The 27,922-nt window shown below is 39.5% G+C and overlaps 1 protein-coding gene across 3 annotated transcripts; it reads left to right on the forward strand.

The window, feature by feature from the left end:
* Nucleotides 1–804: 804 nt before the first annotated feature.
* On the forward strand, nucleotides 805–27,617 carry Gucy1a1 (guanylate cyclase 1 soluble subunit alpha 1). 3 transcript variants are annotated; one of them, XM_035451983.1, is made up of 8 exons: nucleotides 805–1,059; nucleotides 6,019–6,080; nucleotides 9,197–9,255; nucleotides 11,078–11,787; nucleotides 13,919–14,404; nucleotides 19,585–19,728; nucleotides 24,494–24,648; nucleotides 27,413–27,617. In XM_035451983.1, the coding sequence occupies exons 1-8, from the start codon at nucleotides 805–807 to the stop codon at nucleotides 27,615–27,617; spliced, it is 2,076 nt and encodes a 691-aa protein (XP_035307874.1). The 3 variants fall into 3 exon arrangements, with proteins under 3 accessions (XP_035307874.1, XP_035307876.1, XP_035307875.1); XM_035451985.1 differs by having other exon boundaries at nucleotides 11,585–11,787; XM_035451984.1 differs by lacking the exon at nucleotides 24,494–24,648 and having other exon boundaries at nucleotides 27,413–27,484.
* The last annotated feature ends 305 nt before the right edge of the window (nucleotides 27,618–27,922 follow it).

Raw genomic sequence — 27,922 nt, forward strand, 5'->3', positions numbered from 1 at the left:
CCATCCTTATGCTAATTACAAGTCCATCCTTCCTGGGTCCTTGTCCTGAGCAATGCTGCTCAGTCCATAGGACCCATTCTTGTGTAAAAGGTCCCAGATACTCTGCTAAAAGATGCATTTTGTAAAGGACTCTTTAATGTCATCATGCCTAAACTTTGTTATGATAATTGTCACAAGGAAATTTTTTCCAGTGTAATAAATAATTGCTTGGGGTCAGATTCCAGATGTTTTGACCCCATACCAGCTAACAAAACCAAGTTGATTCCAAGTTTCATTTTCACCTCACCCAGATAGTTTCTCCATGTATATGGAATAATACATGTATTGAAGTATTTAAGGGAAACATTAGCATGTACTATCCTGATGTTTAGACAGGACACAATGAAATATGCTTGTTCTAGCGTTGTGTTTCATCCTTGTGAAATCAAACAGAATCAAATGGATTGCAAAGGTGGAAATCTATTGTTTGAGGTAAGGACATTTATAGAAAATGAGATTTTGTTTTAAAGATTTTCAATATACTCCAGGCAACTATGTGTACATATTCAAGTTCTTCCTGACATGCTTATCTTCAATGAATACTTTGTTGGCAATTTCTCCTCCCTTGATTACACACTCTTTCCCTTTATGCACCTAGCTTTCAGCTGCATGTAAAGTCACCTCTCTCCTTGTTCTGTTCTGACTTCCTGTTGCCCATAGATGTCTGGTCACCAGTGTCCTTGAGTCACTAAGAGGAGTATCAGCAGCAGCCCATATCAACACCAGCTAGTCAGCAGGAAACCTCAGAAGAATCCTGGGAACACCATGTTCTGCAGGAAGTTCAAGGATCTCAAGATCACCGGGGAGTGCCCTTTCTCCTTACTGGCCCCTGGTCAGGTTCCTAAAGAACCATCAGAGGAGGTGTCAGGAGGCTCTGAGGGCTGCCAGGCCACTCTGCCCATCTGCCAGGACATTCCTGAGAAGAATGCACAAGGGAACCTTCCCCAGAGAAAGACAAGTCGCAACAGAGTCTACCTTCACACTCTGGCAGAAAGTATTTGCAAGCTCATCTTCCCAGAGGTGAGTACTCTCCCTTTAACAAGGATAATGGCATTTGAGAATTGGAAAAGAAAAGGTTTTCAAAAGAAAATATTTAGAAATGGGTTTCTCACTTTTAAGGACATGATAAACAGAATTTCCTTGAAACATATGGAAAGTGTCTTTTTAAATACCCATATTCCAAATTGTGGGTTGTCTTCAAAAGGCACATATCTTAAATTCCTTTCTTTTTAAATTTTTTTTTCATTTATTTTGCGTACTAACCACAGTTTTCCCTCTCTCTGGTCTTCCCATCCCATCCCCCTACATCCCATCTATCCCCCACTCCCATTCACTCCTAATCCATTCAGCAAGAGGCAGGCCTCTTATGAGAGTCAACACTTTCCTTTAAAAAAAATCATTAGACCCTGCAAACATCTAGTCTTTGCTTCATCACCTCGATCTCAGCTTCCTTTATCTGTAAAATGGAGCTGAATCACACCTATCTCTGAGTGTTACTGCACAGTGAATGAAATCATCATCCACTGTTGCCCCAGAAATACTGGAGAAGTGGACTGGGAGAGCAATGCTGCTTTAACAGCACAGGCCTGGGCTGGGGTGGTGGTGGTGCCCAAGGAACGGGAGACCAGATGTGAAGCTCCAAGGAAAGGTAAAGCAGACTTAGCAGAAACTTGAAGTCATTTATTTTAAGGATCTTATTTATTTAGAGTTACACCTTCCTCACTTTTGAAATGCAAATATTTAAATTTTTTCCCAATCACAGTCATCAGGTACCCAGCTTTGCTAAAACTAGAAGACATAGCCCTTCTTGTAGAAGTGACTTGCATTGTATTATGGGAGGCTTTATCCAAGGACCGAGTGAAGTATAGGGTGGCAGATGGATGAAGCTCAATACTTTTCTTCAGTGATTTCTGTTGATACCTCATTTTGCTGATGGATAGTTTTCTTGTTTTTGATTGTCAACATTCTCTTACAAGTTATTAAACCTCCTCAAGATTATTTTTCTGAGTTCCTTGTCTTTTCCCTGGGGTTGATGACTTGAGATTTCCTTCTGCCTGATGTCACATTCTTTTGATTCTTTGTGTTACTTTGCTTTGCTGTCTATGTATTAAAGGAGCAACCGGATTGCCAGGCTCTGACAAATAACTTTGATATTGGAAATACCTTGAGCAATTGGCTGGCCAGAAATTCTGGGAGTCTCTGAGATCTTTTCTATGCTGATAACTTTCTTTTTTCTATCCTCATCTCTTGGAGGAGTAGCCAGCCACATGAGCCTTTTCACAATCTGGAAGAAGCAGGAAGACTACTGCAAACGAAAGGAAATTCTTGTGGGAAGGAATCCCTTTGACACTATTCATTGGCATTCTTCCACAGTTAAGATCATTTGCTTTATGGTATCAAATGTCCCAAGGTTGAGTATGTCTGAAATAGGCATTCATCAGTCTACTCTACTTTATCAATTGTCCAAATATCTGCTTGGTCTTTTTATAGAGTGCTTTTCATGAGTTGTTTTTGTTTTGTTTTTTGATTTGACATAGTTGTTCTTATTTTAGATAATCAGATTTAACTCTCCAATTATGTTTTCATGGGGGGGTGGTAAGAATGAAAACCCATTAGCCTTAGCAATTTATTAATAGGAACTCTCATTTTAAAAAAATAAACTGAAATGTTTGAATTTATAGGGGCTTCCATGATCACTTAGTGAAAAATTACCATTTCTACTTGGAAAACAACAACTAAGGTACACGAAGTTAGATCATTTGTTCAAAGTGAAAGATGTAAGTGGTGATGGAGAACTCTTCATCTTATTAATAATTCATAACATTATAATATAACCTTATGAACTGAAACATTATTGGTTTAGAAAGCTTTAAAAACTGAAGAGGCTTCCAGGAAGACAGCTCAGTGGGCAAAGTGCTTTGTGTGCACGCAGGAGAGCCCGAGCTTAATGCTCAGAACTCATGTGTAAACACTGGCATGGTGACATACACTTGTAATCCCAGCACTAGAAAGGTGGAGTAGGGATTTACTGCAGGCCAGACAAGCTTAATTGGCAAACCCCAGTGAGACATCTTGTTTTAATGTGAAAACAAATCAAAATCCTAGGAACGATACCCATGTTTGATCATTGGAGTCCACTTGTACACACAGGTAGAACTTGTGTGCAAACACCCTTCCACACATATACACATGGATCACCTCAGGGTCTAGATTAAGAAATCAAGAGAAATACAGCATGAAGAAAGACTCCGTGCACCAGCCCTTGTCAGAAACACTTTGCCTAGAAAAAAACTGTCTGTTTTATTTGAACCTACATATTTTCATAACAACAATGAATGTTCCCTGATTTTTCCAAGGGAAATGTAAAAACAGCTCTAATTACCCCAGAGAGGGCAGGGTGACAGTGAATAAATGTTAGTATTCAATCCAAGTACAGCTTTGTGAATTGATAAGCTTATTAAGAATGCTTACAAAACTATAGGTAGTCCAAAACCAGCTACATCATCTAAGAGTCTAAACACAAGGTGAATGATGACTTCACAAAGCTGGAATAAAGTGTCTTCTTTAATTAGTCTTCTACTTCTTGTAGACTCCTGCATCCAAAAGGATCATGCACATTTTCGGGACAGCAGGAAAAAATGACTGGAATCCTAGGGAGGGGAGGACTCCCTATCCCTCTCTCAATTTCTGTAGCTAAGGAGTATTAGCAGCTTCTATACCATAAAAATAGACTTAGTTATCACTGTTTTGTTTTATTCCATTGCTATAACTATGGGGTCAAGGCCATTTTATAGATCACCATAGCAACCTCTCCTGAGTGATGGATGGTGGTAATGTCAGCCTCTGGTCTTGTCTGGCCTTCTAGGTGGCTTCTTCTCTAGAAGCCACCAAGTACAACTCCATTATCAGACAAAATTAGAATCCTGCAGAAGGTCACTACAATGATATTCTCAGGCTTCCCTAAAACTTCAATACTTCCTTTTTAAGGAAAACAAATTTGATTCAAGTGGGAAGTCTGAAGAAGCATCTGTTCCACCATACCTTGTGGTGCTGGAAAAAAGGATCATCTTTACTCCTCCCCCAATTTACTATGCCATGCATGTTAGGCAGAGGACTCAACCGAGGCACTTCTGGAGACCATACAAAGGAATAGAAACACGAAGAAGGGGCTTTAAAAATGGCTGAAGAGTGTAACTGGAGAGCAAGAGAAAGATGTCTACCATAGTACCACACAGGAAAAAGGACAAATTCCCCATTGAAAGGACTATTAGATATTCTTTCTTTCCTCATAATCCATCAACAGTTTCTGACAGGAGCCAATAGAGATGAGCAAAATGGATTTTTCTTGCCCTTTCTGGGCTTCTACTCCACTAGGTAAGATAGATGATAAGAGAAAACATGAGTAGCAACACTGAAAGAAAAACACAGAGGAGAGGCAGTACCCCATTTTCCCCTTGATCTGTTCCTCCCATGAATATCTTCTTTGGAAGGGAGAAATCTCAGGAGATCATAGTTTCTTGGATTTGTATCAACTGGTGTTGATAGCTTGTGATGTAGAATAACTGCTGAGTGGAAGGCTCTTGAGAAAATGAATTTCCCAGGCATCTAATTAGAATGCCCTTTACTACTCTCATGAGTTGCATGGGGTCTTTCTCCTTCCCTGATGTGTAAGACTATTGGGAAATATGCTGTCCTATTCCTTCCTGAACTTATCACACATCTGTTATCTTTCGGGCTCTTTGCTGTCACCGAGTCAACAGGACATACTCATAGTCTACCTTTTGGCACATCTACATGTTTTTCTCCATCCTGTCACAGATGTGTCCCCATTCTCTATTCCCAAACCATCAAAAAATGTGCTTTATCCTATAAATTTAAATTCAATTTGAACTTCTTTTTAGTGATTACATTTGTTTGAATAATTTTATATGTATTTTTCTAAGCTAGATTTACATGTTTAAAATGCCATGTCCTTTTGTAAAAGCTCTGGCTACTCTTTCTTTCTTTCTTTCTTTCGTTCTTTCTTTCTGTTTTTTTTTTCAACATTGCCTTCTGTGACTAGTGGAAACTCTATGAAGAGAGATATAAATAGATTAAGGCAAAAGGAATTTCCCAGCTTGGATCATATCCAGAAAGTTCTTGACTTTCCTCTGTGCAAACTGAAAATAAGAGTCAATGATCATGCATAGACATATGCAATTTTCATATAAGATACAAAAATGAACATTTCTCACCAATGGTTCCCTTTTTGTTTATAAAGCAGAAATCAAGATACATTAAAAGAGATCCAAAAATGCTTATGGGGGCATTACTTATGTATGTCTCACCAAAAAAGAAAGAACTCATAAAGACTCAGAAATCAATAAAAGGGAATAAAAGTACCAATATTTGGTGATGGTTATTACTTCGAAACATGGAAATCAGTATAGATAAGATAGGGCCATGACACTTGAAATAACCAATTCTGGTGACAGATTAATTTGAGGGTTAAGAAGGAAGCAGAGATAACTGCAGGTTTTTCCGAGAAGAATTCTGAAATCTGAGTGGACTATGTGGGGAAGGCCACTGTAGTCCTTGGTGAGCTGTGAGGGGGACATCATGTAGGAAGGGAGCAGCATGAGCTCTGCAGATGAAATATTGGCTGTATGTGTGTCCGGGAAGACTTCTTGGCCCAGAGGAAGAGGTGGTATGGATTCTCGTGCACTGCAGAAGACCTGACATTACCAGATGACATTTTCTGTTTGGGGTCAGTCTAAACTTGACTCTCTGTGAGATTCCAAGGGTGAAGCCCAGGGACCCCCTGGCAGCCAAACACAAAGTATTCTGAGCTCATGATTCTTCCCAGGATTGAAAAACACTTGGGAAAGAAGTCTCGATTCCCAACAAATCAAATGCACCATACTCACTATCAAGTAAAAGTTACCATTCCCTTCAGAGAAACCTTAAGAAACTGCTGCAATTCTTTCTTTTTATTTCCAGTTTGAGCGGCTGAACCTTGCACTTCAGAGAACACTGGCAAAACATAAAATTAAAGAAGACAGGTAAGTTATACCACTTTAGTTATATGAACCCCCATCACAAAGATACTGTTAAAAATAATCAATCATTGTGAATATATTGACTTGTGCTGGATTTTTATTATATAGCCAAAACTGAACTAAGCGTGCTAGCAACTATAAATTTGGAAATAAATGCAAATAAATAACTTACTTTTCAAGAAAGGATCATGAGAAATGGAAAGTTGGCCTGTGTGTTTTGAAAAAACCTGGTTTGTATCATTATTTATTTATTATTCATAAAGATGGTCACATGTGCTTCTGATGGAGAAACTGACTATCCCGGTTCTCGGTATTTAATTTATGAATAATAGAATAAATAGTGAGTGCGAACTTGCAGAGTAAAGATTGGAGTTTTGCAAGCCAATACCACAGTGGGTGCAATCTTCAAACACCCCCATGTACCTCTCCCCATAAGCATGCAATCTGCTTATGGATTGCCTGGGCTGGATTTTCCGGCTGAGTAGCTGCAGTCAGACTTCAGGCAGGCAGCTCGGTTGAGGCAAGAGAGAGTCATGAACCGCCCAGGGGAGTGTGAATCTGTGTCTGACAGAAGCTTTGTTTATAGGACAGACCTGACAAGCATCCCAGAGGCGCCTCTGCCTCTACCCACAATTCCCAGGCAAGCTGATAAGATAGCCAGGCAGGTCAATCTTGCTGTGCTACTAGGGCTGTCTGCACAAGTCCTTGGCAGCCAGCTTGCTTGAGATTTATTCTCAGGCTTTTGTGCTCTGAAACGTCCCTGCTGCTGGATGGAGATCTATTTGCTGCGGTGCACCCTATACAAAAGCCCACAGCAATCATTTCATTTGGAAATCTATTCTTTTTTTTCTTGGTTTTTCAAGACAGGGTTTCTCTGTGTAGCTCTGGAGCCTATCCTGGCACTCGCTCTGGAGTCCAGGCTGGCCTCAAACTCAGAGATCCACCTGCCTCTGCCTCCCGAGTGCTGGGATTAAAGGTGTGCGCTACCAACGCCCGGCTGGAAATCTATTCTTAAGGAAAAAGAATGTCTATGTTTTATCCATGATGATGACCTGGTTGGTGCCATCCGATTTTCCCTCCTGCCTGCTGGTGTGTAGAGTGGCTCTGGCACCCTCCACTCTCCCTTAATTCTTGGGCATCCTCTGAGTGTTTCTGTCCCTCATTGGCTTGGTGGTGCCTCACATTACTGTTTATGTTATCCTTGGTCTGCCAGCAGATGAACACATCTCAACCCTGTTTCATGCAGCTTATTCCTGGGACTTACAAACAAAACACAGATAATGTATTTAGCAGGGCACTGTCCTTCAATGGAGGGACAGAGGCCAGTTCCCAGTTCTTATCTACTATAGTCACTGGGACCTCTCTTGATGCAGGTCCCCTCTCTCTTCTCTTACTAGATGTGGATGAACTGATAACTGGTGTGTGTGTGTGTGTGTGTGTGTGTGTGTGTGTGTGTGAGAGAGAGAGAGAGAGAGAGAGAGAGAGAGAGAGAGAGAGAGAGAGAGAGAGAGAAATGAATGGGTTTCCTGGCCACTCATAAGTCTTTCTGTCTGCTGTGTTTGCTAAAGCAAGTGATATTTAGTTTAGAGGTCACTGTATGCTGTTTGGAATGACAACACTATGCTCTGCTCTTATCTGACAGCATGCGGGTCAGAAAATGTATTAGACTGAGGTGGCTCACTCATATTTAGGGAAAAAAATCTGCTTAAATGAAGAAAATGAAGGAAAATAAGTATTTGGTATGGTAGTGGATTAACCAACAAAGGGTTTATGGGTTTCCACATCCAAATTCAGTACAAGGTTATATTATGACCCTTGGTCCATTTAGATAAAATATTTCCACCTAGTACTTTACACACTTAAAAGCATCAATTTCTAGGAAACAAGGTGGTGCTCTGGGTCATTTTACTTCTTGAAAATTTTGCCCTCTAAAACTTCTTAAGTTATACCATATTTTATAAAAAGGTTGTTTAAAATAGAGAAATATGACTGCATTTAAACTTGGCTCAGCTAATGGCAAGTTGAACCTTGCAATTCAAGAGATTTTTAAATGCTCTTACAGTAATTGAATAGTTTGGCAAATTTGGCCATAATCAGTCGCTATAACGAGAAGTTTTCAAAAAACAACTAGGCAAACTTATCTTACAAAGTTGTCTATTTGACACATGAAGACAATGATGTTACATATTGCTGAGCATCGAAGATCATGCAGAAAGGGTTATTCTTAAATACTAAAATGTCACAAATGTAATTATCTTAGGAACTACAGAAAAAAGCAAAAGATGCTGATTTTAGCATCTACAAAAACAAAACACACAAGAAAACCCAGATATATAGAAAAAGAACCTAAAGTCCAAAGGAAAACCATACCTTTATAGCAAATAATCTGGTAAATAAGATAAGTAAATGCCATTAAAAAACAAAAACAAAAACAAAAAAGTTGCCCAGTTGAAATTATCTCAGCCTCCTATTGATGTCCATATGTGCTATCATTGTTTTAAGCTTCCTTTGTGTATAATGCAATGATTGATGAAACAAACAGATCTGTAATTAGTTTGTTTATATGACCAGGTATAAAAATTGGAGAAATAATGTCAGAGATAATTATAAAGACTCCTAATCTTAGTAGCAAGAATTCCTCTATTTTATGTTTTAGCTTCGGAATCAACAGGGAAATCCATTATGGGCAGATTTTTTTTCTTGGTTAGATGATTGATCCCTTGAGAACTTATTAGCATATGTTTCTTTCTTTGTTTTGGTGCTAGGGGTGGAACCCAAGCCCTCCCCATATACAAAGCAGTTCCTCTGTCATTTAACCTTGGCTTGCCCACTCCTGGTTATGTGCCACTATAAATTCTCTTTCTCAATGGCCTGTGTAAAGTGAACCACAGAGACAAATGTGCTCCATGAGAAACTATGAGACACTCCCTACTATGTATACTTTGGGGTTTTCCCAACAGTGTTTTGAGTTGTTCAGGTCACTGCTTGCTTTGTATATAGCAAGTCAAATTTGCTTCTGAAAGATAATTATCTCACATTGTTATCTATATGTTGTATATAACCTGAATTTCCATCATTCATTTATCAGTTTATAATTTAAAAAACTTAATTACTTCCAGGAAATCTTCAGAAAAAGAAGACCTTGAAAAAATAATTGCAGAACAAGCAATTGCATCAGGTAATAAATAAAATTGTTTAATCATATGAAATTAGGAAGCATATCACATTCCAGAATAACTAATATTTCTCTCAACATATGTGTGTTTATTTCTTAGTGACTCCCAGCATTAAGTCTTTGAACTCTGTGTGTGTTAATGCAGAGTAACCCTTCCTATACTATATTTTTTTGTGTCCTGAAACATTTCCTCTTTCTATAGTGTTTATTTACTGAGAAGTAGATAAGACTCTGTGGGAAGCTGATGCACAGGCTTTGGTCTTAAACTATGCCTCCCTCATTTGTATACAAAAATTCTGCTTAACAAGGCAAATTAAAGAGTATTGTAAATGGTTGGAAGTCATCATGGGAAAATAGTCTGGCAGAGTTCCCACATTAATAATTAGCTCCAGACAAAAGATAAATGAGTGACTGCCGGAGAGCCCTTTCAGAATATGGGTGTGAAAATCCAGAAGGTTACAGGCTTACAAAAGCACTGCTTTTACAAATATAATGTTAGCAAGGGCTACTTTATACTGAGTCATTCTTGGGAGATAGACACTGTTCTAAATAGTTCCCACAATAGGTCACAATATTCCTCAAAGAGAGTAGCGCTATATCCTACTTTACAAGAGAAAAATGGATGAAACTTCTGTGCAACAGATGGAAACGAATTGCAAAATACCACAACCAATCAAAATGTACAGTTGTGGAGTCCAGTGCCAATGGAGACATCTACAAAACATTCCCATATCTAAAGCTAAGGGAGCATTGTAGAAGAGGGGGCAGAAAGATCGGAAGAGCCAAAGGACTAGGGAGTCTGCTGTAAGATTGTATCTCCTAGTAATATAAGAAGCAGCACACATAAAGACTCACCAAAATGACTGCCCAAACATGAGCTAAATAAGGGCATCACCAATGGGCCTGTCAAACTGGATGGACAAAAGTCCACAAGGCCTCAACCCTCCACAAAGAACTGCAGGCAACTGAGGAATCCTCAGTGTAGAAATAGTCTTCCTGGGAGAAGAGCACACCAATTCATCATCCAGTACCAAATGATCAGCCCTGGAAACATGCATTTGAATAACATTATACAGACTGAACTGTTAATGTTGATATATATATATATATATATATATATATATATATATATATTTGTTGCATACAGATGTGTATGCAACAACAATTAATGCAAATAAGAGGTTATGAATTAGAAAGAGAACAAGGCAGGGTATATGGGAGGATTTGGAGGGGAGGAAAGGGAGGGGGAAGTGATGCAATTATATTATTATCTCAAAAATGAAAGAAATAATTAAAAATACGGTGCCCAGTGTATGAAGATAAGAAAGAAGCCTGAGAAGAAGATGCTAACTGTGAATAATACAATTCATGCACATATTCACTTAGGGAACATCAAATTACAAACCATCCTGAAATCATCTCCAGACATAACAGTTCATGTTTTAAAGTAATTTCACATGTGACTCGTACACTGTTCCAGCCTCTCTGGAGCTTCAAGAAGACAGATAAGCTTCATCTGAAATGGACTTTGCCCCGGAGCTCTAGTTGTTTAATAGTGAAGAGAGATAAAATTGGTGCATTCTACTCACTTAGTCATTCTTGGTTTAAAACAAAGTTTGAAGATAAGGTTAATCAGAGTTACCAGAATTCTGAAATCTTATTGATGTTGATAAGTTGAGTGCGAACATTTGATTTGAGTTGGAACTACTAAGATAGTAAAAGAAGTTAACCACAAATCAAGGGCAGTTGTGTTTGGTAGCAGCAGCCAAGGGTTCTGAGTTCTAAGCTAACACACCTGAGAGCTTACCATGTTGTGTGCTTGCAGGAGTCCCCGTGGAGGCGCTCAAAGACTCTCTGGGTGAGGAGCTGTTCAAGATCTGTTATGAGGAAGATGAACACATCCTGGGCGTGGTGGGCGGCACACTGAAGGACTTTCTCAACAGCTTCAGCACGCTCCTGAAGCAGAGCAGCCACTGCCAAGAGGCAGAGAAGAGGGGGAGGCTGGAAGATGCCTCCATCTTATGCCTGGACAAGGACCACGACTTCCTAAATGTTTACTACTTCTTCCCCAAGAGAACCACAGCCCTGCTTCTCCCCGGTATCATTAAAGCGGCTGCTCGCATATTGTACGAAAGCCACGTGGAGGTGTCTCTGATGCCTCCCTGCTTCAGAAGTGACTGCACGGAATTTGTGAACCAGCCCTATTTGCTCTACTCTGTCCAAGTCAAGAGCACCAAGCCTTCTCTGTCCCCAGGCAAGCCCCAGTCCTCGCTTGTGATCCCCGTTTCACTCTTCTGCAAGACCTTCCCATTCCACTTCATGCTCGACCGAGACCTGGCCATCCTGCAGCTGGGTAATGGCATCAGAAGGCTGGTGAACAAGAGGGACTTCCAAGGGAAGCCGAACTTTGAAGAATTCTTTGAAATTCTGACTCCCAAAATCAACCAGACATTTAGTGGCATCATGACAATGCTGAATATGCAGTTTGTCATACGAGTGAGGAGATGGGATAACTCTGTGAAGAAATCATCAAGGGTAAGGAAAATGCAATATTTTATTCAAAATAGAACAAGCTGTTTAATATTTAAGGGAAACAAACCACAAAACAAATGAGCACATGCCATTTTGGTAACACATCTGTCTGAAATTCTAAAGTAATTTTAGCAAGTAAATTTCTTCCTATGTTCATTTTCTTGTCTACTTCACTCATTACAAATCTTTATTGACTGCAGTTTGCCTCCTTAAATAGCAGTGATGGTGTGGGTGTGTAACTCTCATCTGTAGAGCTCTTGCCTGACCTGCAGGGAGGCCTGAGGTTTGATCTCAAGCATTCGATAAAACTGGACTGGTTTATATCACATGCTTCTAATCTCATCATTCAGGAGGTAGATGCTGAGGAGTTCATGGTCATCTTTGATTTTATATACAATTCAAGGCTAGTTCAATGTAAATGACACCCTATCTCAAAACAAGGCGTGGGGTGAGATGGCTCATGGGTAAAGCTGCTTGCCACCAAACCTGAATATGAGTTCTGTAACTATAGAGTGGGAGGAAAGCACAACTCCTACAAGTTGTCCCTAGACCTCTAGATGTGCTGGGACATGTGTGTGCCCTCACATACACACCTACACATGCATATGAAAACAAAGGTAGAGACATTTAAGGAGAAGTAAACAAACAAATATAAAATCACAACCGAGAACTTTACAACCAAGTTAGAAGTATTCATATGAAAATTTATGTATGGTTGCTATCAAGTAGCTCACTTGGTTTGAGTAATAAAAATACTGTTTTGTAAGAACAAAGCTTCGTGATGAAAGATATGAGTAAATGAATTTTAATCAGTCCATAAATACCTGGATAAATAAGTAGCTTGATTAATTGCTATCCAATGTGTGTGTGAGGGAGGGCATGCTCTCAAGGTAAAGAACAATCATTTAATCTCAGGAACAAAAGTCTACTAACTGCCTGGAGACATCACACACATAGATAAGGAGTGGCCTTAGGAACACTACCTCCCAGACACACTGGCTGTTCCTCAAAATGAAAACACACACACACACACACACACACACACACACACACACACACACACACACACACACACACATTAGTTCTTTTATAATGACAAAAATGAAAATAATGTTCACTACATCAAAATATAAGAGAAGCCATATATGTGTACTTGCTTATGGCAGTAATAGCAAACCTCTACAACTACTTTTGTCACTGGAGGACAGAATTTGGTCATCCATCCCTATTGTTAGACATTGGTTTATCTCTATGTTTTGGAATCTATGGATTATTGTACTATATGATTATGTGTGATTTTATTTTTCCAGTCTCTCACTGATGTACACTTGGTTTCTTGGGCTCTGATACGGTGTAAACATCCTTATGTGTACTTGTCTATATGTATACAAGTAAATTGTGTGGACACTCTTGAATCCCTATCTCTTGCAAGGCCCCCTCAGTACATTGTAACTATAGGTTGGATTATATTTTTCTTCACCTTTGGGAGAATAGCCTTTGTTAAGAGACGAAGGCAAAATTGAAACACAGGCATGGCCATAGGTCTTGTAAGATATCTTAGGCTGAAATCCCTGTAGAAATAATCACTCCCCAAAAATGTTTCTTTATCTATATCGAGACAGAAAAGAAAGAAATGTTCAGATACATATTTAGAGACATTTTAGCTTCAGTGCTTGCCAGATGGAACAAGTAACTCATGGCAGTAGAGAAGAGATGCTTGCTAAAATAGAAGACCAAAAAAATCTGTAATGAGAAAGAGAATGAGGGGAAGGGCAGGGTCTTAATAGCCACCACATTATATGAGAACTATAACTTCAGATTAACTGCTTAAGAATATCAGAAGAATCCAGCAACAACAGCTCCAGTGTGCTGTTCCACAGGGTCTCAGAGCAAGATGGTTTTCTCATTGCTCATAGCTGCTCATAATGATTTTATAGTATACCTGATATATTCTTCAAATGCCTGCATGAATTTCAGAGCTGACAGAAAACTGGAACTGGCTAAAAATCATATCGTTCTTCTGTAGCAAATTGGAAACCAAACAAATTATGCTGGTATCTACTCCCTCTCTTGTTTCCAAATGGTTTGGGGAATTTGACTCACACACTGTAATTGCTTCTCCTTTGCTTTTCAGGTCATGGATCTCAAAGGCCAAATGATCTACATTGTTGAATCCAATGCCATCTTGTTCTTGGGATCACCCTGTGTGGACAGATTGGAAGATTTCACAGGACGAGGCCTCTACCTGTCTGACATCCCAATTCATAATGCCCTGAGGGATGTTGTCTTGATAGGAGAACAGGCAAGGGCTCAAGATGGCCTCAAGAAGAGGCTGGGGAAGCTGAAGGCCACCCTGGAGCATGCCCACCAAGCCCTGGAGGAGGAGAAGAAGAAGACAGTGGATCTTCTTTGCTCAATCTTTCCCTCTGAGGTTGCTCAGCAGCTGTGGCAAGGACAAATTGTGCAAGCCAAGAAGTTCAGTAATGTCACCATGCTCTTCTCAGATATTGTAGGGTTCACTGCCATCTGCTCTCAGTGTTCACCCCTGCAGGTCATCACCATGCTCAACGCTCTCTACACTCGATTTGACCAGCAGTGTGGAGAGCTGGATGTCTACAAGGTAGGAGAAGTGGGACAAAGAGGGTTTAGCTGGAGGAAGTCACCTTGAAAAGGCACAGTGCCTAGCACCTGAGTGAACCGCAATGCTGATGAATAGTTCTATGCATTTGGGTCACACAGGCTGTATCTTCAGGTCAGGTATAGTGCATTAATTAGATGAGTGTTCTCCAGCCAGAAATAGTTCAATAAGAACTAATTGTTCCGGAGATGTTTGCCACATTGTCTTCTAAAAATGAGCATGGAGTGGAGAGAGATTAGGCTGAATGGATGATTCTCATGGTGAAAAGCTCAGCATTAGCCATCCATGGACCAGCCACTTAACTGTGGAAACTGAATTAAACGAGAGCTAATTACAGGTATGACTCAGAGAGGGAAACTTTAGCCTTTGTTTCTTTAAAAATAAAGGAACAAAAGGTTTATACAAATTGTCCTAAAATAGTTTAATTCAATGCAGTTTACTTGATACTTTTCATAGGCAGTTAGCATATCAAAGTCAGCTACTTAGTGCATCTTCATCAAAGGCAGATAAACTCAAATTAAAGAGACAGATTCTGTCCTCTACTTTTCTTGCTTTAGGAACAGGGCAAGTGATTTCACGATTGTGAAACAGCCAAAGCAATAGTCCTGCCCAGCACTCACAACCATGGATAATGTACCATGTCCCACATCCTTTGTGAACAGAACTGTCATGAAAATTTTGTAGATGCTATGTGTTTTGGCTCAGGTTCTGGGATTCTTGATGAGGTGTCAGGAACCACTTAGGTGTCTCCCTAGATATGGAGACCCAAGAACACTATTAGGTCCTGAATGCCAAATATGCCATTCTTGAAAAGAAATATTATAGAAGGGGAGAAAAATGAAATTTCAAGTTCTGCCTGTTTTGTCCGATGAAAAGGTTTTAGTGGTTTAAATTCTTTTGCCTCGTTTTAGACAGTGGCAGTAAGAATGACATTCATCTGTGTCTGACTCAAGTCATCTGTTTAGCTTGTCCCAGAGGTTGGTAACTCCAGAGTTCAGCCCAACACAAAAGAAATAAACTACTGGGAAAAAGCAAATATTGTTTATGGGAATACATAGACCCAGCCTTGTTTCTGAGGAGATACTAGCGGCATCTTGTGAAATTCCTAACATGAACTCTCCCAGGGAGTTGTGATTTTCCTGGGGGTAGGGTGGGGAAGAGAAACTTGTATAATTACAGATAAGATAATTGGCATTGCTTCAGTTACATTTGATGGCCTCTTGTGGGATTCACTGTTGATTTCTAGTTGTGTTCTCCATGGAGAATGGCTCCCTCACTCAGAACTGAGAGAAGCACATCTTTTTCCATCACACAGACTTCTGTGAGTGCTGCAAATGTACTTGTCATCCCCTGCTTTTAGTTGAAATGGCTCTATCGAGGGTTTCTGAACTATATCCCCTCCAAGAAGGAGGACAGGCATCCACAAAGTTCCTTGACTAACTGGCTTCAGAGAAGCCAGACAGCACACCACTAATCACTGCTCCCAGAGCCCTCATTTCCACCTTTCCCCCCATCTCTGATTCTGCTGGGAAATAGCTGAAAATAGCTTATGAAGGGTCTATTTTTAAAACATTTTAAGAGTTTCGTACATTATATTTTGATCATATTCATTTCCCTCCCTGAACCCCTCCTACATGTCTACCCAACTTCATGTTCTCTGTCTCTTAGTTAAAGCTTGCCAAGTCTAGTTTATGTTGGCCAACTACTCCTGGAAATAGGGCTTGCCATGGAGTGTGCTTAATATACTCGTGTCAAATAATTGAATAAAACTGACTTTTTCCCTCCCAGCAGCAATCAAATGCCAAAACCTCCTTTTCAGCTGGAGCTGAAACTCCATTCCTACCCCCTTCCTCCATGCTGGGATTTTGTGTGGGCAGTTTTCACAGGACTTGTGCATGCTGTTGCAATCACTACGAGTTCATATGGGCGTCTGCTCTGCTGTGTGTGTAAATCAGTTTCCTTGAAGTCATCTTCTACCTCTGTTTTAATAATGCTTCTGTCACCTTTTCCAAGTTGATCCCAAACCTTGAGGGGAGAGATATGATATAGACATCACATTTTGGGGCCGAGCATTCCCAAGTTTGTTTTTCTCTACACATTGACCAGTTGTGAGTCTCAATGTTAATTTTCATCTATTGCAAGAACAAGATTCTCTGGTGAGTACAGAGATGTACTGATTTGTGGGTATAGTAATATATCATTACAAATGATTTTGATGCTACATCTATTTAACAGTATAACAGTAGTTTTTCACACACAGTCCATGACCTCTCTAGCCACCAGTTTCTGGTTTCCTTTACAGTATTAAGTACAGGTTCCATCTTGTGGAATACGCTTTAAATAAAATGTCTTCACAGGATTGGTTACTGCCTTAACATTCATGCCATCGGTGGCCATATCTTGCCAGGCATGTCATTAGTGTAGCTCATAGTGTTCACAGTTGGGTTAGATTATTACTTTTCCTCTCAAATAGCCTTCGGACAACCCTCTAGCACTAGCACTATGAAAGTGAGCCATTAGGGTTAAAATTTCCAGTTGAGTATCAGTTAAATTGCTCTATTTTATATGTCCCAAATATGTAATGTCTTCAGCAATAAGAGATTATTGCCAAGTTCTGGAGAGTAATCCACAGCATTGGTGATAGATTGTATTTTTAAGGGTGTTGTAATTTTAAAAAGTGGTGCACAAGAGAAAAATGCCACACAACAGAGCTTGGGTGGAGGGTATTTTTGGGGGAAAGTGAATGGGAAATGGTGGGAAGAGAGATGGGAGACTGAACTCTTGAATAGGAAGAGAGAGGTGGAGAGAGCAGAGACAGAGACACAGAGAGAAGGAGAGACAGGGAGACAGGCAGAGAAGAAAAGCGAGAGAGGGAGAGAAAGAGAAACATGGGAGGTAGGCAGGGCCCTTTTAAAAGGGAACATAGTGAATGTGCACAGGTGGTGCTCTTAGTGGCTGCAGCTGAAGGCATGCATATCTTGTCAGAACCTCAAGTACAGGCCAGTATAGATGCCTGAATGCTAACAAAAGGGTCCATGGGACCTCCACTAACTAACAACACAAAAAGTGGTAATTAACTTCTGATACTGGCTTTTATGCATAAAATGGTCATAGCATGACCTGTAAGTGAAAATGACTCTAAAGAATAGTCAACTGCTTTTATTACAGGAGATAATTATGTGATTTTGTTTTCTTCTTGCATTTCAATATTTTGAGTATTATTTTTCATTCCTTTATTAGCTTAGCATACTATTGTTTATTATCCAGCATTTGCTTTCATGAGTAGACAATAAATACTGTTGTCCCAGTCTGAGATAAGGTCACATGTGGGGAGCTGAGGAGAGCTAACAAATGTCCACTTTGTGTCTCATGTGTTGGATGCCTAACTATTCTAGGAGGCATAAAATGTGATGACAGAAGAGAAAATAGGCACCTGAAAGTACAAGCAGAGAGTAATATTCTTCCTAACTGTTGTGTTGGAACACTATGATAGGGTTTGCATTAAGATGAGTGTTCCTCATGAACACCTATAAGGAACAAGTATTGCTCCTTGTTTCTGAGTAAGAAAAAGCAAGGTATTGTTGCTTGTTCATGCATTACTGGGTGTAGGTGATGCAATTAATGCAATGGACATACTCAGAGTCTTTACATTCTAGTGTAGTGGAGAAGATGGTATGGCTATATATAAAATTCCAGTTGATGGAATTTTTTGGAAGAAACAACTGATTCAAAAGTAGAAGAACTAAAGATGCCAAAAGATCATAGCTCTCCACAAGGCTTAAAACAGATTTTTTTCTAATAAGGTAATGTTTTAAGGACATTAACGATAAGCAAACAGGTATTTTCTGTTTGTTCTAGGTAAATGAAGAATAAGAGGGACTGTGCTTATTATAGTTGAGTAATAATGGAACTTCAGTGGCATGAGAAAGAGGTACAATGAGAAAATAGTCATACTATAGCAAAGACAAGTTCAGAGCAACTCTAGAGGCATCTCAAGTACTGTAGCTTTTCCATTGACAATGGAAATTACTTGAAGTAGTTCTTGTTTGTCCTTCCTTCCCTTTGCTCTCTTCTTACTTTTATAATCCATAATGGGCTCTGTAGATGAGAGTAGCAGATGTAAGGACAGGGCAAGTCCAAGCAGTGGGAATAGAAGGATTATATATTTATTTAAATTGATAAGCTAATACTTAGCTCTCTGTAGCTACTCACAGACAAACAGATAAAGTTGCTTGTGGAAAGGACAATGATAATGATACTAAGCATAGTTCAAATTTAAACAACAGCTTCTTATCCAATAGCCTTGTGAGCACTATTGTTTTTATTCCCCATCTTGGCAGTTTGGTTTCTACCCATCCTTTGTGGTTGATATACATGAGTGCCCTTAATAATTGCTGAAATTCAAAGAAATACTTAAGCAAAGCTCTATCTCTTTTGCTTTTATGACTCCTGGTGTCTCGATTTCACATCATACGTTTTTATTGCATTCATATGACATTACTAGTGGAGGGTAAGTTCATGTGAAATGTAGTTTTATGATGGGAAGTTGATTTCACTATCAAAATTTACTAGAAATTCAAACTATGAGTTGAAGAAATGCCTCAGCTATCAAGGGTTCTATTCCTTTTCTTCCAGAGAACATGAGTTTATTTCTGAGCATCTACATAGGGTATCTCACAACTGCACGAAACTCCAGCTCCAGGGAATCCAATACCCTCTTCTGGCATCTGAAGGCACCCACTCACATATGGCTTACGCATGCACACATGATAATGAATAAAAATGAAATCTAAAGAACAAATCCATTTGTTGTATAAAAGCCAATTTATATAAATAGCTTTTGCTGTTGCTTGCTTGGTTTTTTTGGTTTTTTTTTTTGTTTGATTTTTTGTTTTTTTGTTTTTTTAGGAAAGACAGAGTGTGATTATTAGCAAGTCTACACTAGAGCCATATGATAGTGTATTCACAAACCATGCAATCTTTCAGTTCACTCCTCTCTGGGCAGGGGTCAGCACCTTGTACATTTTATGTAATGAAAAGTTACTTCTGACACTGTCCCACTTGTCCACAGGGCCAGAGCACTCAGGTTTCTGCTGTATGATTCTGCTGTGCTGGCTCCTTCCAAGCTCTTATTTGTAATGGACAAATTATATTATATTTAGGTGGAGACCATTGGTGATGCATACTGTGTGGCAGGGGGATTGCACAGAGAGAGTGACACTCATGCTGTCCAGATAGCACTGATGGCCCTGAAGATGATGGAGCTCTCCAATGAGGTCATGTCTCCCCACGGAGAACCCATCAAGGTAAGACAATGACAAGCTGCATATTACTTTGTTGTCAAAAAAACCTGGTGCATTGACCAGGGTTTAGTTTTAAAGAGGAAAGTCTTCTCAAATTTGTTTAGGTGAGAGGAAAAAAATACCATAGGCTGTTACATAGCCTTACAAGATAATTGAGATGAGTGAAAATGCCATTTGCAAGTTCGTTTGTCAAAATCATCTCCTAAAGACCCATAGCAAACCCGTGCTTTACCTATGGTTTGGAATCACATGTTAGACCTACAACACTGTAGCTGTGGCAGAAAACTATCCTGCACAGAAAGTTGCTTCTTATGCTGGTAACTGAAAGACAAACTTACACTTGCTAGAAACTGAAACAGCAAGATGGAAATTCCTGCATCACTATTGTTCCATGATATGAGACTGGTAAATGGATTCTCTACTGAGCATGCCATAGACAGTCACAAAGCTCCCACAACAGTGCTCAAAATTGGAAACATAAGGGACACAGTATCCATGGAAAGCTGGACTTCTTTGCCAAAGCCCAATGTATGTGTGCAGTGTCCATCCAGCTTTATCCATCTAGATAGTGACCGACAGTTTAGAAAATGAAATGTTTGTGTTTCAACAATAGCAGATGATACCCCCTTAGAAAAATATGGAATGGCTGGTCTAACTCTATAGAGGTTCACTGAGATATATGTATTGGGAATGGTTAATTTCACTGCCTGGTATGTTTTGATTTGCAGGTTCTTTATAATAAAGTTTTAATAAAATATAAAATGGAAAGAATATTGAGGATGGAGCGAACAGTATTCTCTAGGCATGTGACATTGTAAGAATTCTAGATGAGACATATTCAGAGTAATATAATATTGCACTAAGAAAATGAAAGCAAAATATCAGGTGCTGATTTGATAGATAAAACCCAAGTGGATCATAGGAGTTGTCTTATAGTAAATTTACCACTTAATCTTATAGAACACTCCTTGTTTGATGACTTTTCAGCAATGAACCCCCAAAATAGTACAGAATTCTATCTACTCAACTTTCAGTATCCAATTTCAACAAAGAAGAAAAACATAAAAGTAAAGCTATAGTAAAGACAAATTTAGCCTTGGCCTTCTGTAACCTTAAGAGAAGCCACGTGTCTTCACACCATTTCCAATTCATCTGTCAGCTCATTCATATATTGATGTATCAGACACTTCCCAACATAAACTAATATAAATCCACAGCCATTTGTTGTAAACTGATTTTGTACGTCCTGAGTTTGAATAAGTTGGAAGAATGCTGCTAAGTTTTATATTTGGGTCTTTCGCTAAGAATAGCCAAGTAGATGGGGGTGTATGGAAAAGTTAGGGTTGTATTGAATGAAGAGGAGGATCCATTCCAATATAGCAGTTTTACCCACCTGCTGGGTAGGATGGTAGAAAATATGGTATTAACTTCTATTGTCTACTCACACACTATATGCTCCAGCATGGTGGGCTAAGAGTAAGCATTCATTTCCCATGGTGGCAAACATCCAGTGAAAGACTGGTAGAAACTTCATGGCCTTTTATGATGTATCTTTACACACCACACAGAGGCATTTCCACCCATTCCATTATTCAGATTACTCACTTGTCTGCTCAAAAGAGGGAGCACAGAGCCAAATCTGAAGCACATGGGTATGGGATACCTTGAAGCAGTATTTTAAAATCTTCACAGCATTTGACGTTAGATTTAACTTCTATACTTGCATTTTTAGAGAATAAATGTTTTTTCTAATATTTTGGTAAGAGAGTTCATGACATCACAATAAATATTAAAAATATCTAGACTATCAGCAGTAAGGCCAAGATTGTCACATAAATTACTTTTATATGTCAGATCCACATCAAGAGATTAATGGCAGGGTTTTCATTAGTTGTCCCAGTGTAGTGTTTCCTATTTTTGAGACTAGGAGAATTATTTATAGGTCTCCTTAAAGATAATTACCTGGGTAATAACAGCTTAGCCTTAGTGACCTGTGAAGTGAGACGGTAAATAGGTCTCTTATTGTCTGTTCACCTTCAGTCCTGTGGATTTAGAGACTCATAGTGAACAATACAGGGTTGAGTGGACTGTGCTTTTAGCAGACAGGGAAACGTGAGTGTGTGTGAAGGACTGCACAGTGTGATTTAGGCATTGCCTCATTTAATTTGGGGAACAACATTTGAAGACTGGCCAAGTTCCCTGAGAGTCTGGATTGAAGTCTTGAATTCATCTGTTTTCATCATGAAAAAGTAAAAATTATTGCCCTGGTGGATTTTTGTTTTGTTTCAATTTGTTTGTTTTTCTTTCTAACTCTGCTGTTCCCTAATATAGTCACATGTGTGTATCAGTCATGAACTTACTTCTCCTTACTGCTCTCCTCACTCATTCTCATCCATTCAGGCTTGGGAAACGGTGAGTATACAATGGATTGAGAACTCAGGGTTGGACTTCACAGTGAAAGTCAAAAAGTGGAAGGAAAGAGGGGGAAATCCACATCAGGTCCTCTCCTTGCTTAGCTGCCCAGGAGATGAACTAGGCAACACCAAAACAATCCTCCAGTTGAGGGCTTCTATTATAAAGTTCCCTTCAATAGTTACTGAGAGATGAAATTCTCTTTGTCTTTCATTCTTTCACTGTCTTTTCCCAATGGAAAGAATTCTTCAAACATATTGTTCATCTTATTTTATAGGTGAACTCTTGTTCTTGGATTTGGGATAAATGTGAGATTGAGCACTGGAGAAGGGAGAAACAGGGAGCTGTGTGGAAGGCTTTGACCATATCTGTGAGGGGAATACAGTTATATATTGCTTCTGAAATAAAAAATAAAATATTATGGTACACTTTTCTTTTAAAAAAAATCCAGACGTCCATATGCACAGAGATATTTAAGCAAGAGACGGTGCCCAAGAGAATATGAACTCCTTAATATACCTCTATTAAAGTTGCATATATGGCCTACTTAATATTGTGCAATTGTTAGGTGTATAAATCAATATTCTCCTAAAGACGAAAAACCCTAGGTACAGCAGACAGCTAAGATCCTGGCTTTAAGAACCATCCACAGCTGCGTTTCAGAGATGAAGAAATAAGCAGAGGGAAACATAAGCACAGAAAGCAGATATATCTTCAGAAGGCGTTCTCCCAATGCTCTGTTCTGAAAATGAGGGGGAATTTGTGGTGTGACATCTTGAAAGATTCTAGGTCATCAAATGTCTGAAGTCAGCAGTAAACCTAAGGAAAACCTGAGCTGGAAAGATGGCTCAGGAGATATGTAAAGACACTGGGCAACCTTGTCTTGGTGAGGTCTGTCCTCAGCAGTCAATGATGGGAGGAGATAGCCCACCCTACAGAGCTGTCTGAGGACCTCACACATTGTTGTACTACCTCCCATCCCCACCATTTTCCTTTTTTTGAAGCAGGATTTCTTTGTGCAACTCTGGTTGTCCTGGCATTCACTATGTAGATCAGACATGTGTCAAACCACAGAGATCTACCTGCCTCTGCCTCTGTCTCTGCCTCTGCCTCCACCTCTGGAGTGCTGGGATTAAATGTATGAGCCACCACACCCAAATAATAAATACATTTTTAAAAATTAAAAACATACAGAGCCCTTTAATTAAAGCATTACCTCAGAAACCAAGTCTTTGGACTTTTTTAAAAGGACACACAGATAATTAAACTTTTCAAATGACCAGCTAGATATAGAATCTAAAAGTAATGAGTATAAAATGACATCCTTACCATCTGATAACAGGCTTGCTGTAGCAGCCAGTTAAGAAAGTGGGCATTCTCTCACTTCATCAAGGAACTAGGTCTTTTAGAGTAGCCCATTTAAAAGTATTTCATCCAAATTACAATATTTGGAGGTGGAGGCAAGAGAATCAGACATTCAAGACTACCCTCTGCTATATAGCCCATTCCAGGACAGCTTGGACTAAGTGAGATTTGGGCTTGAAATAAAGAAAAAATACTTCATCCAAAGGCTCCTCTGATGTTCATAATTTCTAAGTTCTGTCCCGTCTATGTCTTCTATTTAAACATTGCCTAAGTTTCCTAGATTTGAGGTTCCTGAGCAGGCTAGACTGTATAAATTGTAACTACAGGAAGCTGGGTCCCAGACCTCTACAATTTTCTCTATCCCCTATCATTTTCACTTCAATTTTACAAATCCTTTTCCTTAGTTGCTAGTCATTTAAAGAAAAGATTAGTGTTTGCCTTAATTTATAGTAAAGCAAAACGTTTTGTTTTAGATCCCGTACCTCTTTTTTTTTTTATTTTGAGATTGGAGCCTGTCTATCTTGCCCAAGCTGACTTCAAGCTCCAGAGTTCAGTAGATCATCCTGCTTTAGCCTCTGAGAAACTGGAGCTACAGGTGGCCCTGTCACAGTTTCAAGAATTACCTTCTAGAGTCTAGAAAGGATGTCTTTCTCTCATTTGAAGGTCACAGCAGCTTTGTGAGAGCAGCCCACAGGTTCTTTGTTATTCTGCTGCAATGACCCTGAGAGGCCTGAAAACAAGTTTATTCCAGATGTTAAAGACAGGTGAAATAAAAACCAAACACCTAATGGAACAGACTTACCCAGTATGAATACTGACTCTGCCCTGGCAATGTCACTTTGCATGAGCGTTAGAGGATGGCTCACTGGAAGAGAGGAGTGGGTTGGAGTTAGTTACAGTAGTTAGAAACATCTGGACAAGACATTCAAACAATACTGACAAGCCGGAAGTGACTTTGCAGTGACCTGGAACACTGTTATTTTGCTTTCAGATGAGAATTGGACTGCATTCTGGGTCAGTTTTTGCTGGAGTGGTTGGAGTAAAAATGCCCCGCTACTGCCTGTTTGGAAACAATGTCACTCTGGCTAACAAATTTGAGTCCTGCAGTGTTCCACGGAAAATCAACGTCAGCCCCACAACATACAGGTACTAATTACAGTAGGAACCTAAAATTCATGTTTTTCACTTTGATGCAGTTGTTATTTTTATCTGTCCCCCATGCCTGCTTTATTTGCATTGGAAATCTTACAGGAAAATGAAGTGATATAAGTTTTAGAATTCTTACTTCAACTTCCTTTAAGGCTTTCACTACTCTTAGGAGATAATTGTGGTATTAATTTTCAGCAGATATTGCATCTTCTTCCACAATTTTTCATTCAAAATGTGAGCTAATTTTCTCCATATATCAGTGGGCACTCTGACACTAACTGGTTTCCTGCAGTACTGTTCCAACAGTAGCTACCCAGAGTTAATATAATTACAACATTTTATAAGGGTCTGTGCTCAACAAAACCGATTAATATCAGACACCAGCCACACCCCAGGAGTGTTAGTTAGTTTGGCCAACTAACTACAGAAATGAGGGCTTCTTTGACTCCTTCAAGTTAGTCTTCTAGAATGATGTCAGATTTAGTAACTGTTGCCTGAATCAGGATCTGACAAATGAAGAAGTGCATAGGTAGGGTAAGGCCTGGTTGGGCTCCAAATGCTGGGTTCCTGTTTTTGTCCTCAGTGTCTGGATGCATTACTGGCTCTTGCTACACGAGTGGAGTCATAACCAGGAGGCTCTGCTTTTTTAAAGGTTAATGCCTGCATTCCCTGCTATCCTTGGGCTTGGTTAATAAAATGCCATATCCAGTCCCCTGCCCCAGCCCTCTCCTAACCTGGAAGATATTTCTGGAACTCTGGCCCCACTCTGAGTCATCTAATTAACACAAACCAGGTGGGACTCAAAGAGTTCATAAAAAAATAAATGAATAGCAGTAACTGTAATTCAGGAAGTTTCCAAAGGTTTGAGGGTCACTCCCGACAACTAAGGACAAGAGGTAAATCTGCTTCAGAACTGCAGGGACAAAAGGGGGTTCAGCAGAGGAAACTGTCAGGACATTAAACAATTCCTGCAGCAAATGGTGACATTTTAACACAGGGGCCAAGTGTCACATAGGATCAAGGGGAGCTCTTAGTGTGAGCGCTGGCACAGGCCTGAAATTCCAGCTACTTGGGAGGCTGAGGCAGGATGAGATCAAGTTCAAGGATAGTTTGAACAGAGAGTTCAAGGACGGGAAACTCATGAAATTCTGTCTCAAAATGAAAACTTACAGGAGGGGGCTGGAGAGACAGCTCAGCAGTTAGGAGCAGTTGCTGCTCTTGGAGAGGACTCAGATTCAGTACCCACATCCCACAAGGTAGAACATTACCTTTTCTACCTCCAGTTTCAGATGATCCAGCACCTTCTTCTGGCCCCTGGGGCAACAAGGTACATACACAATGTACTATACATGCAGCCAAAACACTCATACACATAAAATGTAAATAAATAATTTTAAAAAAATGCGTTAAAGGAAGACAAGAGACCAAGCTCAGTAGTAAAGGGCTGACCAACTAGAATGAGGCTGTAGGTTCAGTCCCAATTCATCTAGTTGGCAACTTGAGCCAATGACTTCCTGTGTTGTGGTAACACTAATCCTTATGTAACCGGAAAATAAACAGCCATTCTAGGCCTATAGACTTTTATTATTCTATAAATTTTATCATATCCAAAAAACCCCTTTATTGGAAACCCCAAAGTAACAGAAAGTATCCCAGATCCCTAAAGATGACAAGAATATTGTACTATTTAGCCTTCTATATTGCCAAGTCAGTCTCTTGCTGTTCCCTTATGTTTATGCTCCTTTATACAAACAGACAACAACCAGTAAGTAGAGTTCCAACATGTGCACTGAAACTTATTAGTGGGCTGTAGACGTGCCTCCATTGATACACTGCTTGCCTAGCATGCTTGACACCAGGGAGTGAATCCCCACAACTGCATAAACCAAGAGTGGTTGTGCTTGCCTCTAATCCCAGTGTTCAGAAGACAGGGTCAGGAGGTTCAGAAGCACAAGGTCATCCTGAGGTACATCGTGAGTTGGAAGCCAACCTGGGCTACATGAAGCACTGTCTCCAATAAGCCCTTCCCACCAAAGAACTCATTTGAGTCCTACCTTTACGGAATTAATTTTAAAAACCCACTAATATTTCGAAAAGTAATTCTCATATCATTTTTAGCATTTTACCTTTTTTCCACAACTTCTTGCCCATGTTCTCTTCTCAGTTGCATTTGTATAGTTAATGAATGAATGGACAATAATTTATCACTTTTAACCTAGGAAACCCTTTTCTTTCTTTTTTTGTTTGTTTGTTTGCTTATTTGGTTTTTGTTTGTTTTTGTTTTTCAAGACAGGGTTTCTCTGTGTAAAAGTCCTAACTGTCCTTCAACTTGCTTTGTAGACCAGGCTGGCCTTGAACTCACTGGGATCTTCCTGCCTTTGCCTCCTAAGTGCTGGGATTACCACTTCCTGACAGGAACCCTTTTCAATCACATTAAAATGATGTATGTTTGCTATTATTAGAATTTAAGTAATTTTATGTTTATGAATTTTATTACCACATAAATTTCCAGTATTGTACAATTAATTTCCCTTTAATATGAGTCAAATGTATGAGTAAGCAGAATTTTCTGTGGTTTTAATTTGTTGCTGAATTTTTTTGTGTGTGGGGGAACTGTCTTTTGCCTCATGGAATCATTTTATCAATTATATCTAATACGACTACTGTAGTAATATTCATTATTTCTGTTGTCTTCTTGCATGAATTGCCAAATGTTTCAGTCTGCACTAAGTTTTCATTTTATTTTTTATTTTTTTTTCAGGTTACTCAAAGACTGTCCTGGTTTTGTGTTTACTCCAAGATCAAGGGAGGAGCTTCCACCAAACTTCCCTAGTGATATCCCTGGAATCTGTCACTTTCTAGATGCTTATCATCATCAAGGACCTAATTCTAAGCCATGGTTCCAGCAGAAAGACGTGGAAGATGGAAATGCCAACTTCTTAGGCAAAGCTTCAGGAATAGACTAGTGAGCCACATGCTTATGTGTTTGACTCCTTTGAGGACTTGCAGAACCTTGGAAATGACTTTAGGATTACAGAAGATGAAAAGCAGTGTTAAAATTTCAGGGACTTAGTCCTCGGCTCCTCGGCCTCCCACTTAACCTGACACAAAAAAGTGTTCACTTTAGTGCTTCAACCTTCTTCTATTTAAGAAACAAACAAACCTCAAAAGCAACTTTTTGGGGACATAGTTTTGTTCAAGAACAATCACTACCTGCACTCAAAATCCAGCACATTGTACATATCCCAGGCAACTGTAGTCAAGTTCAACT

The sequence above is a fragment of the Cricetulus griseus genome (assembly GCF_003668045.3).
Source record: "Cricetulus griseus strain 17A/GY chromosome 1 unlocalized genomic scaffold, alternate assembly CriGri-PICRH-1.0 chr1_0, whole genome shotgun sequence".
Classification (NCBI taxonomy): Eukaryota; Metazoa; Chordata; class Mammalia; order Rodentia; family Cricetidae; genus Cricetulus; species Cricetulus griseus.